Source organism: Polypterus senegalus, chromosome 6, assembly GCF_016835505.1.
Source record: "Polypterus senegalus isolate Bchr_013 chromosome 6, ASM1683550v1, whole genome shotgun sequence".
Classification (NCBI taxonomy): Eukaryota; Metazoa; Chordata; class Cladistia; order Polypteriformes; family Polypteridae; genus Polypterus; species Polypterus senegalus.
In genome coordinates this window covers 49261156-49281053 of record NC_053159.1, presented here as the reverse complement: position 1 = coordinate 49281053, position 19898 = coordinate 49261156, and the positions used below count along the sequence as shown (strand labels likewise).

At 38.0% G+C, this 19898-nt stretch overlaps 1 protein-coding gene across 2 annotated transcripts in view; it reads right to left on the bottom strand.

The window, feature by feature from the left end:
• nphp4 (nephronophthisis 4) overlaps window positions 1-19898 on the bottom strand; it is a 720990-nt gene that overhangs the window by 519085 nt on the left and 182007 nt on the right. For both annotated transcript variants that reach the window (XM_039755993.1, XM_039755992.1), the window contains exon 4: window positions 1324-1502. In XM_039755993.1, the coding sequence (XP_039611927.1) occupies window positions 1324-1502 (179 nt within the window). The remainder of the gene's footprint in view (window positions 1-1323; window positions 1503-19898) is intronic.

The window sequence follows — 19898 nt, the reverse complement described above, 5'->3', positions numbered from 1 at the left end:
TAGAATTTTTATTTTTATACTGTATTGAGGATTTATTCTGTTCTATGTATTGTACTATATTGTATTGACCCCCTTCTTTTTGCATGCCCAACCTGCCTAGAAAGAGGTCTCTCTTTGAACTGCCTCTACCAAGGTTTCTTTGATTTTTTCCCTACAAGGGTTTTTTTTGCAAGTTCTTTCTGGTCTTCTTAGAGGGTCAAAGCTGGGGGGCTGTCAGGAGGCAGGACCTGTTAAAGCCCATTGCTGCACTTCTTGTGCGATTTTGAGCTATACAAAAAATAAATTGTATTGCATTGTATATTCGGTAAACCAAACACAGGGGTTGGCATGCGAAGTGAGCAGGGGGTGGAGCCCCCTAGTAAATGTAAAGAATAAGTCATCTCTTGTGGTACATTTTTGTTTTCACTGTTAAAGGATATCAACTTTTGGTTTATGTATTGGTTACTGTGGATTGCCCTACTTTGGTAATTCCTTTTTGCTATCTTGAGTATTTGGCTGTATTTCAATCTTTGTTAATAAAATTAAAATTTTATATACATTCCTTGTGCTGCTTGTCTCTGCTCCAGCTGGAGTTGAATGGTTCTTCCCCTGGTTAGATACTTTCAGCTTCTATTTTGTTGTTTTTATTTTATTTTAAAGCTTATGTTCAGTTTGAGGCCTGGTCAGGCCTAAAGCCTCTAGTTTTCCTGGACCAGGTCTGCCTTGTGTGAGATCTGTTCTGTGGTCTTTTTGGAGGCCTCACTCCTATGCTATTTTGCGCAATCAAATTCTTAACACTAATAAAGACACTTGCCCATCACAGGGCACCAGCTTAAGAGTCACCAGTAACACACATATCTTTGGGTTGAATGAGAAAACCAGTAGGAACCCGTACTGAGATAGGAAGAAGAGAATGTCTGAACACTTCATAAAGCAATTGCCCAAACTCAAAAAGTAATAAACTGGAGGAAAAAAAGAAAAGCTACTGTTAATGGATTGAGAAGACTTGCAAAATCATCTCTAAACCTGCAAAATAACAGGTATAATTGACGACTAAATTAATAATGAGACAAATATGCAGCAAAAGATAATCTTATGTAGTCAGTTGCTTTCCTGATGCACAGGGCATAGATTAACACTTAGCCAGAACTGGCAAGGATCACATCAGAGCATACAATAAAAGTAAGGGTAAACTGCCAATTCAATTTATATTGGTATATTAATCACATGGGTGGTCCTGTGATGCTTATCAAGAAAAGCTATGTAGAAAATTTGGAAGTCTGGTAACCTGTTGAAAGTATATTATGACTGAGGACAATTAATCATTCAAAATAATTATAAAACCTTTTCTCCTGCTTGGTCATCCCATGCTGGGTTGAGTCTGACTGTCCAGGAAAGAGACGGACAATCCCAAAACCACATGATATGGTCCGCTCAGATGAACCCTTCTTTTGTGCCAAAGCCACAATCTCCACAACAGCGACAATGTTTGGATGATTGAGAGGGGTGTGGAAATAAATGGCCTGTAAAAAAAAAATAAAAAAGAGAAACAATAATGTAATGATTATGTGAAATATAATGCTAAAATAATAAAGAACATACTGTAGACCTCTTTGTGCACTGGGATATATTATTTCTTTAAACATTCAGTATTAGTCAGCATTAAAAAGGGTAAAAAATTAGCAAGACAAATACATGGAAGAATATATAAATTAAAATGAACATTGCAGTTAAAAAACTTTTTCCTTTACATAAAATATTAATTTATGCTGTACATACTGAACCATTATATAAATAACTAAAATTACACAAGCAGTGTATAGTTTGATAAAGGTTTGATTATCTAGTGTATGTATGTCTGCAATAAAACCATGGCAATTACTACTAGGTGAAATCATTTTCACCATATAAACTATTCTTTACTTTTTATCATAAATCTTTTTATGCTTCAATCACTAAATTCATCTAAGCCAGTTTATTTTGGCACACAAAAGAAAAAGACAATTGATTTACTTAAAGTAATTATGGGGTATTTGCAATAACACACATATTTGCAAGTGAAGCCTCATTCTGTGAAAGGCTTTTTCATTTCCTGATTTTACCATTTCGAGAGGAAAGCAAATAGAATGAACACTGCCTGACCCTGAACATGGGCAGCTTTTTAAGATTTGGAATGCGTACTGAGAAACCAAAACATTTATTGTTTATTAAAATGTTTTATATATCATTTGAAACAGAAAGAAACATGAAACAAAATCAGCAGTTATTTGACAAAAGAGAAATGGACAACTAAAACACCAGCCTAAACGATTTTTACTAGAAAGCCTGATGCAGAAGTGTAAATACAGTCTACCAATTTGTGTTATAATTTGTTACCCAGAAAAGATGAAAAGAAGGTAGCATCCTAACTTTGTCTTGTGTTGAACATTTGCCACTTTTATTAGTTTATTAATAAATTATTTATCTTTCAGTTCATTTGTCTACCACTATCACAGTGATGGTGTTCATCTTAACAGTATTTGTTATAGGCAGGAATCAATGGGAGAAAAGATGCCATCTCATATATACACTTACACTTCAATATCAGGCCATTTTAAAGTCAAAAATGCCTTTGCAATGTTTGAAAAATCTAGAGTAGCATAAGAAAAGTCATAAATGCCTCAGAAAACAAACAAATGCTACACAGGCAGAGAACAAGTTAGGGGCTGACACTACACTGAATAAATATTGATTGCCATTGCGACATCCCATATTTCTTTGTTTGGTAATGTGCCCACAATTATTTAAAAAAAAATCACAAGCAAAATAATTGTAAAAGAAAGTTGAAGAAAGAATATTTTGGTATTAATTTGAGAAATGAATGCTTATGACAAAAAGTCAAAATGATTCTGAAATTCTCCAAAAATCAGCATTATGCAAGATTTGCATAAGCAGTTTAAATGAAATTAATTACATGTTAAAATGCATTCTGAAATCTTAAATATGAACTAAGAGTGTCAAAGAACAATGTGACCTACTAACCACCAGAACATTACAAGAAGAGTCAAACATGATGAAATAAGCATTGCTGCTTGGCCAAGTAATCATATAATATGCCAGAATTTCCATCTCTCATGCCTAACACAGCTTAGAAGACTAGAAAAGTAGATCCCTTAAGATTATAATGATCATACAGAACACCAACAGGAAATCATCCTTAACAGTGTCCATACAATTTACCAAAATACAGAAGATTACTCTGTACCTGAAAGTCCTCCAAGCAAAGAAAATATCACAGTGACAATGAATCGATGCACCTGCTCTCAGACTGTTGTTTCAAACCCTCTAAAGCAGTTAGCAGATGCATGTGTATGCCATAAAGTACATTTAAAAAACTGTGTAAAATAAAGTTGGAAATACATGGGCAGAATACAACACTGGACATCTCTATTTAAAACTGCAAGAACAATACTTAATCCAGGACTGGTGAAAAGCCATTGGATTTAATTTCCTCAGACATCATTTATTCTGTGCATGGTGAAAATGTGTCAGGCTCTGCCCAGTTTCTCTCAGTGCAGACAAGCATGCAGTTACTGGAATTCATCAATGTAGGAAATTAAACAGCAACTTATACTGACACACTTCTCCTGAATCAAAAGCCATTGTTCAAGGGTGAATATTGAGTCATGTTCATGGATATATATTTTAAAGGCAAGGTAAGAAAATAAAAATCAAATAAATAAATAAAGCAAACTATTACAAATGCAGAAGAGTTTATAACAAGCACTTAAAGGTATTAAAATGTTTTAAATGACTTTTCTGTTCAATCCCAGCTAAAACAAAATTAAGCTCATGTAATTCTGAGACATCACCTTAACTTACTTATTAACTGATGAAACCCAAGAGTATTTATGATTTAAACCAAGCAAACATATGTTATAAACTGATTTATTTATGCAAAACAGTGCTTAAATTGTACATTCAGGCTCAAATAAAAGTCACTTAAAACAGCAGCAATTCAACTGCTCCATGTCATGGAATGCCACATTGTTGCACAACTTTCCATTATTTTTTCCCCCCCAAGTGTTTTTCATATTGTATTCCTTGAAGTTCCACAACCAACCAACCACTAATTGACAATTTTGCTTTATGTAAAAACCCAGTAAAATAATTTGCAAGACTACCTGGGTTGAAATCTTACCATTTTTCTTTCTGAACAGGGTCCCGATGCAAATAATAGAAGTTTATTCCCACCAAAAGAAACACTTTTTAGTTGTGTTATTTGGCAAATGCATTATTTGCATTCAACCATCAACCTTTATGTGTGTTACATCCTACCAACAAGCAGAGAGGGACTCAATAAGGATGCAGCGGTCAATGCAGAAACAGATATAAAATATAATACATGCATACTGTTCACTCCCAAATCTAGGGATATTTAAGGTATCAGTTCCATTTTAGTTACTACAAATAATATTTTGAAAAGGAGGCAGTAGCACTAGCCACTGCATGTATGTCATGCCCTGTGCAATGGCACTTTTGCACAAACAGTGACTCTGGGCATCTGGAACCATAACTCAATGGATCAGGGAAGTGGCACAGAAACAAAAACTTATTACGGAAAAAAAAAGATATGTCAATGACAAAAATTAAAGTCCAGGGGCCTCATGCATAACGGTGTGCGTAGAATTCGCACCGGGGCCGGCTCTACGCTGGGGCAAGGGGGGGCAATGCCCCCTTAAACAAACGTCCTGCCCCCTTAAATCAAACTTTTAGAAGCTGAGAGAGAAAATAATAGATTACCCACAAACTGAATATGGACAAGACGTACTACAGTAGCTAAAAAAGCCACAAATGAGATGATAGGCTTCACCTCTTGTTCCCTCTTTGCCTCCGTGCTCTGTTTGTCCGCAGCTCACACAGCACTCCGCAGCGCAGAGATCCCCCACTCACCCGCCCCCCAGCTAAACATCCAATCACTGTTTAGTATGCAAATGACCCGGTGTCAAGTTTCTCAGTAGGCAGGGCTGCGCAACAGCGGCAGGCTTTGAGGAAGCAGCAAATCTCTGTCGTCAAAATCATAGCGACTCGTGAGATAATGAATAACATCACAGCGATTTTAGTAAAGCTTAATTACTTTCCTCCCCAGCTTCCAGCAGTTCACAAAGGGAAAGTTAATGCTGTGAGATGCATCCTTTTTCCCAAGCTTTTAAAAAGTATGACGCTGATCCTGGCTGTACCAATAGCAACAGCAATGATCAGAGAAAGCAGCTGGCATGTCTACTCCTGTGGCATCAACAGGCACTGCTTCTCCTGTACCTCTGCCAACAATTGCTGCCCCAAAGCAACCCGCTCAGCTACCCAGTGAGTTAAATGGTAATACACCATCCCAGCCAATGCTGGGTAGTTACCCCAACCGTGTATTTGGTGGTACAACATTAAGATCGTTCAATCCTGCCTGGTACCACACACGCCCATGGCTGGAGTACTCTGTTGTGTGGGACTCATGCTTCTGTTTCCCATGTCAGAAATATGGCAGCACAGTTAATGATAGGGATGTAGTTTTTTTTACCTTAACTGGTTTTAACAACTGGAAAGCAGCACTTGATCGAGACAAGGGGCTACAGAGGCATGTGTCCAGCCACAACCAGGTGCATGATTCAACCATCTCGACTGAGAGGCCACAGGGGGGTCTGTGGATTCAATGTTGGCTGGTAAAACACAACTTGAAAAAAACCATTACTATGTCAAGAGTATTAGTAGTGCTATAAGGCTTCTCTGTGTAAATGAGTTGGGGCTCCGTGGGACGGCAGAAACCTTGAGACATGATGCAGCGGGTAATGATGATGACATTGCTTCAGGTATTTTTCTAAAACTGATGGAATATACCTTAGAGAAGGATGAGAAGCTAGCAAGCATTGCTAAGGGTGTCCCATAAAATGCAAAATACACACTAAGGATATCCAAAATGAAATTATCCAAACACTGGCTGACATGGTGCTTGGAGAGTCAGGAAAAAATATGAAAGTGCTGATTCTGCAGGGTTTTGCCTCAAAAGTGATGGGACCAGGGATAGGTGCAATGTGGAAAATGTGTCTGTGATAATACGGTTTGTCAGAAATTCCATGCCAGAGGAGCATCTTATTGGGTTGCTTGACTTGCAACAACTTGATGCAGAGTAAATCACCTCTGAGATCCTGTTCCACCTTTGTGTTGCTGGCTACAGTGCTGACAGTATACTTAACCAGTGTTATGATGGGGTTAGAGGTGGGGTACAAGCTCTGCTCCAAAAGAAGCTTGACAGATATGTCCCATACATCCACTGCTACAACCACCAACTGCACTTAGTGGTTGTGCATGCCATGCAGAGTGAGCCGTGTGCAAAAGATTTTTAGCCTATCTAGTTCACTCTACAACTTTGTTCACCACCACTATGTGCTCAATAAACATGATGCACCTTGTCTAAAAAGGCTGCTTGAGATCAGATGGACAAGCCACTATGAGGTGACAAGGTGCACTGTGGACAATCAAGAACAAATCCTTAGTATCCTATCTGAGATGACAGAGGATGATGATGCTGCAGTTGACCTGTGCACCGAGGAATCAGGCCTGCTATGCCAAATTAAGAGGCATCACTTCTTTGAGATTGGAAAGTTCCCAGTGTGGGTGCTTGGTGTCTTGAAACCAGCAAATGCTATTCTACAGTCTCAGTCTAGTTGATCTGTGCAGTGCTTCTGAGGTTGTTAGTGCAGCACGGATCTCCTTAAAAAACATCCGTGAGGAAGACTGTTGGGGAGTGTCATCTCCTGCTGAGGATGAGTCACATCCAACAAAGTGAAGGAGAACAATGAGCAAACACCTGGGTCAAAGTGTTGTGCTCTCAACTCTGGTGACCCTACCATTTCCCACCATCAGTCTCTGAAAAGATCCCTGCTCAACATCCTTGACAGGCCATTTCAGAAATGGAAACTAGATTTTCACACAAGAATATTGACCTAATGAGAGCCACATCTAGTCTTGCACCCAAATCTAGCATTTCTAGATCCCATCCTGTTGCACCCTCTGGCTGTGATGGCTGGCACTGTAGCAGATGTTGTAAGTCTGAAAATGAAGTTCTTGTGGCAAAACAGATGCTGCTCAAAAATGTTCAAAGGAAACAGACCTGTCCACTGTGTGTAAACTCCTGCAGGAGTACAAGGAAGCCTTTCCTGAGTTGCATAAATTGTGTGTAACAGCCCTGGTCATTGGTGTGTCTTCAGCATCGTGTGAGAGTTCCTTCTCCACTTTGTCACGGGTCCTAACCCCCTATTGTCACACCATGTTACATAAAAGAAAGAGGAATTTGGTGATCTTGGCCCATGAGAAGTCCATAACAAATAACTTGGATATGGATGAATTCGGAAGAGTTTTGCAAAGGGAAACAGGAGACTGTTGTTGTAGAGTGGATTGAGGAGAAAGGAAAGTGGAGCTGTTCAGTTACAAACAGAGAGTTCAGTGGCTTACAAAACAAACAAGCTTAAAACAAGATAAAAAAAAAGAAGAAAAAAGTTCAAATGTTCTGTTCTAAATCTGTTGTGTTCTACAAATTAGTTTGAGAATTGTAGGGAAAGACATGGTGAACTGTTTTGTTTTAATTACTATGCCAACCCTTTTTAGTTTTGTAAATATTGGCTATATTGAGAGGTCTTATTTTATTCTTACTTTATTTTGCAAATTTATTTGAGAATTAGGCCATCCAATTAAGATAATTTTATGTTGTTGGTTGTAAAGATCTGGATGGATATTTTATTTTATTCTTTATTTTATTTTTTATTTTTCAAGACTTGGTGAATTGATTTTTTTATAACTTGGCCTACCCTTTTTAGTTTTGTTAGTATTGGCAATAGTAAGAAGTGTTATTGTTGGGTTCGAATATATTTGATATAGGCCATAAAATTAAGGTAAATGTCATATTTTTAGTTGTTATAATTTGATGAGGAATGTTTTATTTTACTTTTTGTTGTTTTATTTTTCAGTTTTCCTCCTGAGGGATTGCCACCTTATTGTGGTCAGGGGGTTTGCGTGCCTCAGTGACCCTAAGAGCTACACCAGCAGAAGCTTAGCCTTCAGGTGGGACACCCAAGTTGGACAGGTCTTAGGGTAGAGGCCTGATGAAGTGCAATCCAATGACATGACAAAAACAGTAATCCAGAGCACCCCCACCCCTTTCCAGCCTGCATCGCCACCATGTGCCCCCTTCACATTTCTGTCTGCCCCCTCATATATGCCTGTCTAGAACCGGCCCAGATTCGCACTATAACATGACGTAAGCACAAAAGCCGAAATGTGCTTACGCACAGAAAAATCCAGATGCAGGAATCTGTGCGTACTCCAACTTCGACGTACTTCCACTACATAAATCCAGGTCAGAGTGAAAAGTAACGCTTGTGCACGCGCCTTATGTCCCGCCCCAACTCCTCCCAGAATTACACCTTTTTGAATATGCAAATCAATATAAATTGCCCTTAAGCTCAGCCTTATGTGAAAAGACAATGGGAAAAGCACGGGGAAAATAAGAATTTCAGCGAATACCAAGTCGAGGCAAAGGAAAAATATACTATTTGTCTAATTAAACTGTGGTATAAACAACAAAAGGAAGTTGATCGAGTGACATAGCGTGTGGGAGAAACTTGAAAGCTCAGATATCAAAGTCGCCGTGAAAAGGTGAGTTGTAGCCCACCATCTGAGTGTCATATGAAAGCTTATTAGGGTACAGAGAAAAAAAGGCACACAGTGGGGAAAAAAGCACGAAATGTCAACTTCAATCTTGAAATTTCCACTTTAATCATGTAGTTTATCTTGTCATTAAAGTAGAACATCATAAACGTCATCTTAAAATCGTTTAATTAACCAGTTTCTCAAATCACATTATAATTAAAGTACCACGTTAAATGCTTTGTTTTGTATGTGATCTTCCATGTGCTCTATGTGTATGAATCACTACTTGCTTCTTAAACCGGCTCTCTTCCTCCGACTGGACACAGAATCCATTACATTCGTGATATTACAGCTCTCTGAATAACTAAAATACTGAGATGTATACGTGATATCATTTTCATGATGATAGGAGTTAAAGCACGTTATTAAACATGGGTTTCACGGCACAGTGATTGTGCGTGGCCTTCGATGAAATTATTTATTGCATCAGTACTCATTGGCAGCTCTAGGCTTGTGGCAGCCCTTCGCCTGCCAATATCAATATAGTATATTATGCACAGTGGATGGCTACGTCCATTGCGGACACTGCATAGCCGCCTCATGCTCATGACACAAACGTTTAACTTTTGTCGAAATTTGCCGCTGCGTTTTTAGCTGTGCCGTTATTTTCTCTTTCTGTTTTATATTCAATATATATTGCCGTGGCCGCCCCTGCAGTCCTTGCTTTTCTTTCTCCAAGTAACCGATTGCCACACAATCAGCTCTGTAATAGATGTTAAGCCATCTGTAAGCTTAGAACGCCGATTCTTCAAAAACGTTTAAGGAACACTGAACTATCTTCGTAGAACATGTTTAATTATTCTATCCTTCATGCCAGTCCCAGTGAAGAATATAGATTATTTAAATGAAGTTAACGTTTTACCTGTATAATATAATAAACATATTTTGCTGCATTTCATCTTAAAAATGATATCGTTATCATATGTAAATACGCACTTTATAAAGTGGCTCAGATTGTGCAATATTATAACTGCAGTGCAAGTTTACAGTGAGGTAATTGTACTTATAAGTACAAACAGTTCTACAAGGAGCAATTGATTGAGTGCGTTTATAGTTCTTGGGATGAAACTGTTTCTGAACTGTGAGGTCCGTACAGAAAAAGGGTTTGGAACTTTTTGCCGTGGCTGAGACAGCATGTGCTTAATGCCGTATACCGATAATTCTCTTTCCGATCAGCTGCTGCTGTGATTCACGCTCAGATACAGTGATATAAATACTCTGAGTGGTGCAGTGAGAGTAGTATGGAAAAAGATGATCCGCTCTGGCAACTCCTAACGGGAGCAGCTGAAAGAAGAAGAAGAAGAAGGTGCAGTGAGAGTAACAACGCTAAAGCAGTTATGGTATTTGGAATACTATAGCTATTCCCTGGACCATTATATTGCTACAAGTTAATTACAATCAGATGCATTACACTAATAAACAATATGCGGTTAGTTTCAGTGTATTTATAAAGCCATGTTAGGAAAATAAGGAGTAACCACACAGGAACAATAGCACTGCTTTGACGCTGGGTGCCGCCAGTCTGCAAAACCAAGCGGAGAACTTGCGTACGACAGGGTGTGAGGTACCGTGCATGAGTGCTTGGCTTTACGCCAAGTGTAGGTTTTATACATCGCGATTTGAACATGGAAAAGTTCTTATGCAACATTTCTGTGCGTACGCACCGTTTATACATGAGGCCCCAGGTCATGCAATAAATTATTATTATTATATATTTAAATATTTCATCTGCAATGACACATTGTAAAATAAAATTACAAAAAAAAGAAAAGAAAATAATCCAATTCTTTTTTCCTCTTTTCTTTAAAAATCGTTGCCAAAGGAAAACGAAAGAAAAAAAAAAACTCAACACATAAATAAAATTGACATGTAGTTAACCAATCGCCCCACATCTGCCTCCACTTTATACACCTATTCAGAGGTCTTATCTGCATGCACTGCTTTCCCTTCTCTCCAAGACAGCATTCAGAATGTCATAAATAAAAGACAACCTCTAGTGAATGCAGTGTCATTTTATATCATTGTGGTATTTCTATGGTTAATCCATTCATACACTTCTCCAGTCCCTTCCAATGGGGTCACCTGTCGCCACATTTGCGATACTGTATACTTCAATATGGAAAGAACTCTCTAGATCATGGGGCTCACACTCCTGTGCATGCATTCAATGCTTTCAATCAGATAACATTCCTGAGCTTTCCCAGGGCCCTTAACTTACCTATGGCTTCAAAAACTGGCCATACAGGCTTTCCCCATGCTGTCAACAAAACTGGCACCTTTATCTGTGCTGCACTACATGGACATAACACTGGGATGGTAGAGTTTTTATTCTAGGGGCGTGCATGTGGTTCTGAAGGCCTGCTGTATGACCTTGTTCAGCTTTCCAGTCATTTCTTCCTAGATCATCACTACCCCTCCACATACCACTGTGAACGTAACCCGGGCACAGACAGGCGGACATGTTGTTTTTCACCACCACACGTTTATTTACACAACTATTTACAATGTTCAAAAGTGCACACACAAACCCCCAAAGTCCTGACCACACATAATGCCTTTCTTCGGGCCGCCTCCTCACTTGCTTCTCCTGCTTAGTCCTTCTTCCACCCGACTCCAGCCTCGAATGAAGGGAGGTGGCCTCTTTTATCCCCACCCGGATGTACTCCAGGTGCTTTCCGGCAATCCTCCACCGACACGCCCCTGTGTGGCAGAAGTGCCGGCTGTACTCCCGGAAGCACTCCGGGTGTCCCTGCTCCTCTTCCCCCCAGCACCTCCTGGTGTGGCGAAAGTGCTAAGGTCCAGGGTCTCCAAGGCCTCAGGGCGCCCCCTGGCGGTGACCACGGGCCCCTACAGGGTTGGGCTTCCAAGCCCCCTACCTGTGGCCACCAGAACCACCAGGCTGGCGGCCCCCACGTGGTCCAAGGTGGGCTCGTGCCCTCTGCCAGCCCTTCATGGCGTTCCGACCAGGTCGTCGCCCCTGGCATCCCTGACACCACCCAGGTAAGTGCCCTTTAACTATTTAAAAAAATAAATGAGAAGCTATAAATAGTTACATGTTTCTCAACAAAAATTGCCATGTGCCATGACGCAGCCTTTCACAATGCACTACATTTCAAAGCTCAATCAATAAATGGTCTTTTATTCTTTTAGCTATATTGATATGGAAATTTGAATTATATACTATAATGGTTTTTTAAGAAGCCACAAATTGATAAATTCACTACTGACTTAACAAAATAGAAATAAACATTGCTATAGAGTGTGCTGTATTCAAACAAGCATATTTTGCATTGTTTTCATCCCAGCAACATTTCACATGATTCAGTCAGTAAATAAAATGTAATGGAGATTTTATCAGTGCCCAGGGGCTCTGTATTTTGCATGCCTTACTGCTACATACATGTTGAAACCACTGTATTTGTTTAATAAAAGTTGTTATAGAGCAGAACTGTATGTTGATGCAATGCCATTAGTTACATACATGCAAGGAAGTTATACTTGGAAAAAACATTTTCAAAACAAAATATTGCCTATTTATCTGAATTGTGTGTTTTAAAGCAGGCATCTAGAGTGCTTAGATCGTCTGGTCAGTTGTCTCTTGCTGTCCCTCGTATCAAGTGTAAAACCAAGGGGGACAGGGCATTTGCAGCTGCTGCTCCTCATCTGTGGAACTCTTTACCTCATTACATAAAGGAGTTGTCTACAATTGAACTGTTCAAAACAAGATTAAAAGACTCATTTCTATTCATTTGCATTCGGTGACCTTCAGTAATACTGATGGTTTCCTCATTGTGATTATGTAATATTTATTTCTATTAATTATTTATTTTGTTCATTTATTTTATTTATATTTATGTTATTCATGTTAATTGTATGTTTTTTTTCCTTTATTGTATTATTGTGAAGCACTTTGGCCACAGCATTCCTATGTTGTTTTAAATGTGCTATATAAATAAATTTGACATTGACATTGATAGAGGATTCATGCACACTCATTCATAGTAGTTAAACCATACACAATCAAAGAATGTGACCAAGCCAGAAACAAAATCTGTCTCCATTTTATTACTCTATATCATTTGTTCTGTTGTCTATTTCATTCATTGTTTATTGCCAATATTAGGATTCAATGAAAGAAAAAAATGAATTAAAAGTAAAACAAAAAAAAAAAATTAAGATCTTAGAATAAGATCTTTGCCCAGAGGGGACTGGGCGGTCTCATGGTCTGGAATCCCTACAGATTTTATTTTTTTTTTCTCCAGCCGTCTGGAGTTTTTTTTTTTGTTTTTTCTGTCCCCCCTGGCCATTGAACCTTACTCTTATTCAATGTTAATGTTGATTTATTTTGTTTTATAATTGTATCTTTCATTTTTCTATTCTTTAATATGTAAAGCACTTTGAGCTACTGTTTGTATGAAAATGTGCTATATAAATAAATGTTGTTGTTGTTGATAAGAAAGATTTCTACATTTGGTATAAACAAACATCTTACAATAATACTCTTTTCTAAATGCAGAATAGGAGAAGAAAAAAGACAAGCTAATTAGAAAACAATTAGAGGTAAAATTGCTCAGATTGTGAAAATGGTAAAACAAAAATCTATAGCCAAGGACTGAGATGGGAAAGTACTGGCTCAAACAAACCAGCTATTTTTCTTTGTTTTTACTTTTTATAGGCACTATCTGGCAAATACCAATAGTTAAAAAAATGAGATAATATATATCTTATGTGTTGTTCAACGTACCTTCTTAATTCTAATTTATGTCTAGATAAACTCATGTAATAAAAAGGCACAATTTCATATAAGACACTGGTTTTAAATTCGACTACCCACTCAGTGTAAGTGTTTTGTGACTGAATTAAATGGGAACAAACTCCTGATTTTCCTAATTTTGTACAAAGCTTTTTGTAGTACAGACTGGAATTAGGCCCTGCTTCCATTCTTAAAGATTAAATTGAAATGCACAAAATTACATATCACACTGCCATTTTCTAAAATCTAGCAGTGCTGTGCTCCAGTCTCATCAATGAAACTCTATCACACCTTGTTAACTTCTGGAGGACCCAACTTCAGTTTTCAGGTATTTCCTTTTATTGCAGTGACTCAAAGCAGCTCAGTGCAGAGGTTGCCTCTAAGTGACTTTCCACACTGAAAGCCAGGTTGAACGAATTTGATTGATACTTTAAAGGCTCCATTACCCGCCTGTTGAGAGGTTGATTGCTCTGTGCAATCAAGCCCACTCACATACAAAAGAGAAAGAAAAGAGGCAGTGCCATTAAAAAAACATTTGCACTAAAATGTTTAGCCATCATCTCCTCGGATTTGTTGTAAAAGACACTTCAAAAAGTGACTTGGTTTTATGTAGAAAAAAAAAAACAAAATTTAAGTGTCAGGTGCTTCTGTGATCATATTAACAAAGATCTTTGGAGGATGTGGGCTGTCAATTATAATTGCATGCCTCTGGGAATGTTGGAAAAAACCCAGTATATCCAGAAGAAAAGCCATGAAGACACAGGGAGTACATATAAACTCTACTCAGACAATGACCAGTCATGGGATTTGAAACCAGGATGTTGGATGCATGAGACAATAGGGTTATCCACTGTGCTAATGTGTAATCCATTCCCCAAGCTATATAAAATAAATTATATATCCATCCATCTTTTATGTTTTTTTTTGTTTTTTTTCAGTGTTACAGGGAGCTGCGTAAGAATGAACTCTTGACATTGTGCTTATTTATACAATTTTAGAAAATAAATCTGAACAATAAAAATGCACAACGGAAGATTTATAATCGGTTACAATAGTAATTAAATGAGCAGGGTTCTGATCCTTTCAAACTAGCATTCACATTATGCGATTCCTTCCTAGTAACTACACACTCCCATGAATTTAACCTTTGTAACTCTCTAACAGTTGCTGTCCTCTTTTTTGCTCCTGGCTTACAGTGGAGCAGATAAATACGTGTTACATTGGATTTATCATTTTACTGTCTCTGGAGTGCATAAACAAATTGATTTCTAGAATCAGTTGTTAAAGTCATTTCCATAACACAAATGATATCTTTCAGAGGCTCCGATGTGAAACAGTCTTCTTAGTTGTAATTTTTTCCTTTAATATTTATGTATGGCTGAATAGAATGTACGATAGGCAGTGAGCACATACAGTATTAAATGCCTGTAAAACACACTAATAGACTGGCAGTGAATGAAAAGGTTATGAGGACACAAAATGCTGAAAATATTTTATCCTGCAAGTCTGCATGGAAGTGTTGTCCTCCTCCAACATTTTTTGATTAAAATGGCTGTGACTGGTGGCACTTATCTTTGAAAACACACACTAATTGCCTATCCACAACAACACAATTTAAAACATAAAAATGCAGTTGATTTTCTGCTTTGAATTAACTGTAGAATTACCAATAATTTACACCCATCCTTAGATGTTAATGCATCCCAACATTACTCCAGCAGCAGCAATTAGTAGATACTTGGTGTACATTATATACATCATTATAAATTATATACAGAACATTATACATAGATATATATATATAGATATATATATACACTGTATATATATATATATATATATATATATATATATATATATATATATATATATATATATATATATATATATCTCAAACTTTGAAGAAACTGTGTGAAAAAATGAAATATACAGTGGGATGCAAAAGTTTGGACAACCTTGTTAATAGTCATTATTTTCCTGTATAAATCGTTGGTTGTTACGATAAAAAATGTCAGTTAAATATATCATATAGGAGACACACACAGTGATATTTGAGAAGTGAAATGAAGTTTATTGGATTTACAGAAAGTGTGCAATAATTGTTCAAACAAAATCAGGCAGGTGCATAAATTTGGGCACCACAAAAAGAAATGAAATCAATATTTAGTAGATCCGCCTTTTGCAGAAATTACAGCCTCTAAACGCTTCCTGTAGGTTCCAATGAGAGTCTGGATTGTGGTTGAAGGTATTTTGGACCATTCCTCTTTACAAAACATCTCTAGTTCATTCAGGTTTGATGGCTTCTGAGCATGGACAGCTCTCTTTAACTCACAACACAGATTTTCAATTATATTCCGGTCTGGGGACTGAGATGGCCATTCCAGAACGTTGTACTTGTTCCTCTGCATGAATACCTTAGTGGATTTTGAGCAGTGTTTCGGGTCGCTGTCTTGTTGAAAGATCCAGCCCCGGCGCAGCTTCAGCTTTGTCACTGATTCCTGGACAGTGGAATCCATGCGTCCCTAAAATTTGACAAGATTCCCAGTCCCTGCACTGGCCACACAGCCCCACAGCATGATGGAACCACCACCATATTTTACTGTAGGTAGCAGGTGTTTTTCTTGGAATGCTGTGTTCTTTTTCCTCCATGCATAACGCCCCTTGTTATGCCCAAATAACTCAATTTTAGTTTCATCAGTCCACAGCACCTTATTCCAAAATGAAGCTGGCTTGTCCAAATGTGCTTGAGCATACCTCAAGCCGCTCTGCTTGTGCTGTGGGCGGAGAAAAGGCTTCCTCTGCATCACTCTCGCATACAGCATCTTGTGTAAAGTGCGCCGAATTGTTGAACGATGCACAGTGACTCCATCTGCTGCAAGATGATGTTGTAGGTCTTTGGTGCTGGTCTGTGGGTTGACTCTGACTGTTCTCACCATTCGTCGCTTCTGTCTATCCAAAATCTTTCTTGGTCTGCCACTTCGAGCCTTAACTTGAACTGAGCCTGTGGTCTTCCATTTCCTGAATATGTTCCTAACTGTGGAAAATTACAGGAAAATAATGACTATTAACAAGGTTGCCCAAACTTTTGCATCCCACTGTATTTATGTAAGTTAAGGGGCTGAATAATGGCATTAAGTAAACTTTTATTTTATTTAACAGAGGAGAGCTAATACCAGGGTTTGGCAATAAAATCCATGATAAAACTGATGTACAGTTGGTTAAGCCTGTGCAGTTAGTTGTGCGAGTGCAGAACTGTACCTTTTTCATTTAAAAATATATTATTTCCAACACTGGAGAAAATTCATATAATAATAGCCTGTTAGTAGTTTTCCTATTTTTTTTTGATAAATTTATACTACCAACCTTTCAGGTAAAATTAAGTATAGAAAATTAACCTTACTCAAAAAAGTTAGTAAGCTATAAAATTGTATGTCATTCTTCAGGGTGGCCAATTGCAGAGAGCGCTATTCCAGTCAATATCCTGGAATACCATTACATTTCTAACTGAGTTATATACATCACAAATGCAAATTTCCTTGGTTTTTTTTTTTGCCTTTTTGCCTAAAAACAGATGAAAAAATACTGTTATATAATTGTTATGGTTTAGCCAGGGTTTTATCTATGGCTCATGTAAATTCTTATTTTATGTTATTTTTATATTACATTGATATTTTTTGTATATTATGTTATTAATCTTGTTTTTTGTCTTTATATGTTGAAATATAGTTTTGTTTAACTGTTGTGTCATTAATGTGTTATGTGTCCTGTCCACTCAGAGTTTCTGAGGCAGGATCACCATAATGTTTAAATGGTGGACCATCCACTGCCTTTGCAGTCCAAGCAAAGGATCAGGTCCTCCAGATTGGCATTCAGTTTTGTAGTGAATCATTGTAAGTATACCTTTGGGGATTTCTGATGCTCCAGGCTTCTACGAACCTTGTACAACCGTGATCCCTGGGAATTTAGTAGTTCAAAAACTGAACGAAAACCAGTAGTGAGTGAGTCATGCTCATCTAAACTTGATGAGGTGCAAAAAAAAAAAAAAAAAAAAATGCAAGAACAATAATCAAAAATAACTGTCATGCAAATCTGTCTGTAGTCAGTTTAGCAGTGACGCACCAAAACAAATTAAATGCAAAGAGGTGAAAAATAGAAATATTTAGCAATAAGTCTGCACCTTCTGGGGCTCTGCAGAAATCATAAAGGCAAAAAGAAAAAGGTTTTCTTTCTCCCAAGAGTACAGTGCAGGAAGTTTTCCCAAAACAAATCAAAAACAATAAGCATGCAACTCACCAGCTCACCCCTTCTATATTTGCCTCAACAATACTAATTACAGGTTCACAGTAAAGCTTCCCTCCCACTATCCTTACTGCTCTCTAAATGATCTACAGTATGAATCAGACAAAAGATGACCCCTAATGTTCGTGAGAGCACTATTTGGTGAAACTACAGATATCCTCCGATCATTACCCATGTAGCGAACCTAGCTTCACCACACCATCCTTCACAATATTAATATGCCAGAACCCTACATGCTCCTTGCTCCAGCAGACTCGCTGGGATGGCTGTCTTGTGTCCACGGGCAGGTGACTATCCATAGGTCTACAGATGGACCACGTGCTCCTGAACAAACTACAGTAATCCCTCGCTATATCGCGCTTCGACTTTCGCGGCTTCACTCTATCGCGGATTTTATATGTAAGCATAACTAAATATATAACGCGGATTTTTCGCTGCTTCGCGGGTTCTGCGGACAATGGGTCTTTTTACTTCCTGTACATGCTTCCTCAGTTGGTTTGCCCAGTTGATTTCATACAAGGGACGCTACTGGCGGATGGCTGAGAAGCTATCCAATCAGAGCATGCAGTTAAGTTCCTGTGTGCTGAATGCGGTGTTAACCAGGAAGTCTCATCTCGCTCATTCAGCATCAACGTGTTTCGCTGTGTAAAGAGTTAATTTTTGAGCTCTATTGTGATTATCTTTGTTCATAGTCTAGCCCTTCATTATGGCTCCAAAACGAACTGTTCCTGCTACTGTTTCAGGGGCTGTGCCCAAGCGCCAACGGAAGATGTTAACGATTGCCGAAAAGGTAAACGTTTTGGATTTGTTGAAGGAAGGGAAAAGCTACACCACTGTAGGACGCCATTACAGCATCAATGAGGCTACGATTCTTTTTATTCAAAAAGCAGGAAAGGAATATAAGATCTACGGCCGCAGTGTCCTTTTAACCAGGGTGCAAAACGAGTTGTAAGTGGATGTAATAAGGCAGTAGTCTGGATAGAATCTGCTTTAGGGATTTGGATTGAAGACTGCCGGAAGAACAACAACGGTGGTGCTACACAGTCGCCTGAAGAGGCTCCTTTACAAGGGCTGTAACGGTCTCCTTTGTTGTGCAGTAAAACTAAACTCATCGTTATCGGACAAGTCATCGTGTCATTGTTGGTGAGTAACCATAATTAATTTTCTACTTACAGTACTTAGTACATGTACGTACGTTTAATGTCACTGTACACACATTTACTGTATACAGTTTTTCTTGCATTGTACGTATTTATTGCTGGTGGCCTGTCTATCGTAATGGCTGTAACATATGTGATATCAGAGACACTCGATATCTTTACAATAATATTTAGGTTTTACTGTATATAAATAGTGTGTTTACATACATAATTTCAATGAATCTTACCTAATATCTAAGAGAATACAAAGGAATTATGCTGTATAACTGTGCAGGGAAAATTTATAAACAGTGTGGGAGAGTTTATAAGGGCTTAAAATATATAAAAATAACCATACAAACATATGGCTTCTACTTCGTGGATTTTCACCTATCGCAGGGGTGGGGGGTCTGGAACGCAACCCCTATGATCGAGGAGGGATTACGGTATTGCCTAAAATTCTGCATACCACTATAGAGACACATCACTTCATTGAATTGCATCTCTCTGCGTTCATCCAGTTCTGTGAGGTAATGGCACCTCTTTAACTATTTATAAGAATGTTTGGGCATAAAAAGTTAATATCTGAAAACTATATGAGAAACCGTGGGTTTTTTTTTTTTTTTTTTAATTCTTTGGATTTACAATTTCTGGATTGTAAATTTGGCTTTATTTATTCCTGGGTTGCCTTCTTAGGCATACCTTTATTACCTTACTGATATTTTATTGTATTGAACTATTCTTTAGAGTAAGTATTCTTTCTAATATAAAGAGTTCTACATAGTTTCTCTCTCAATTGATCACTGAGCTTACTAAATATAAAAGAGTGTTCTGTTGATAGGCTTTACCCATTTATTTCTGTGTATGCTGAAATGTACATAAGGTTAGGGGGGAAAGGCTATTTTTGAACGATGGACCTCAAGACTGGGTCTAGATTTTAGGAGGTTTCTCCTCATTTACTGGCTTTTAGCGCCTAAATTTCACAACAACAA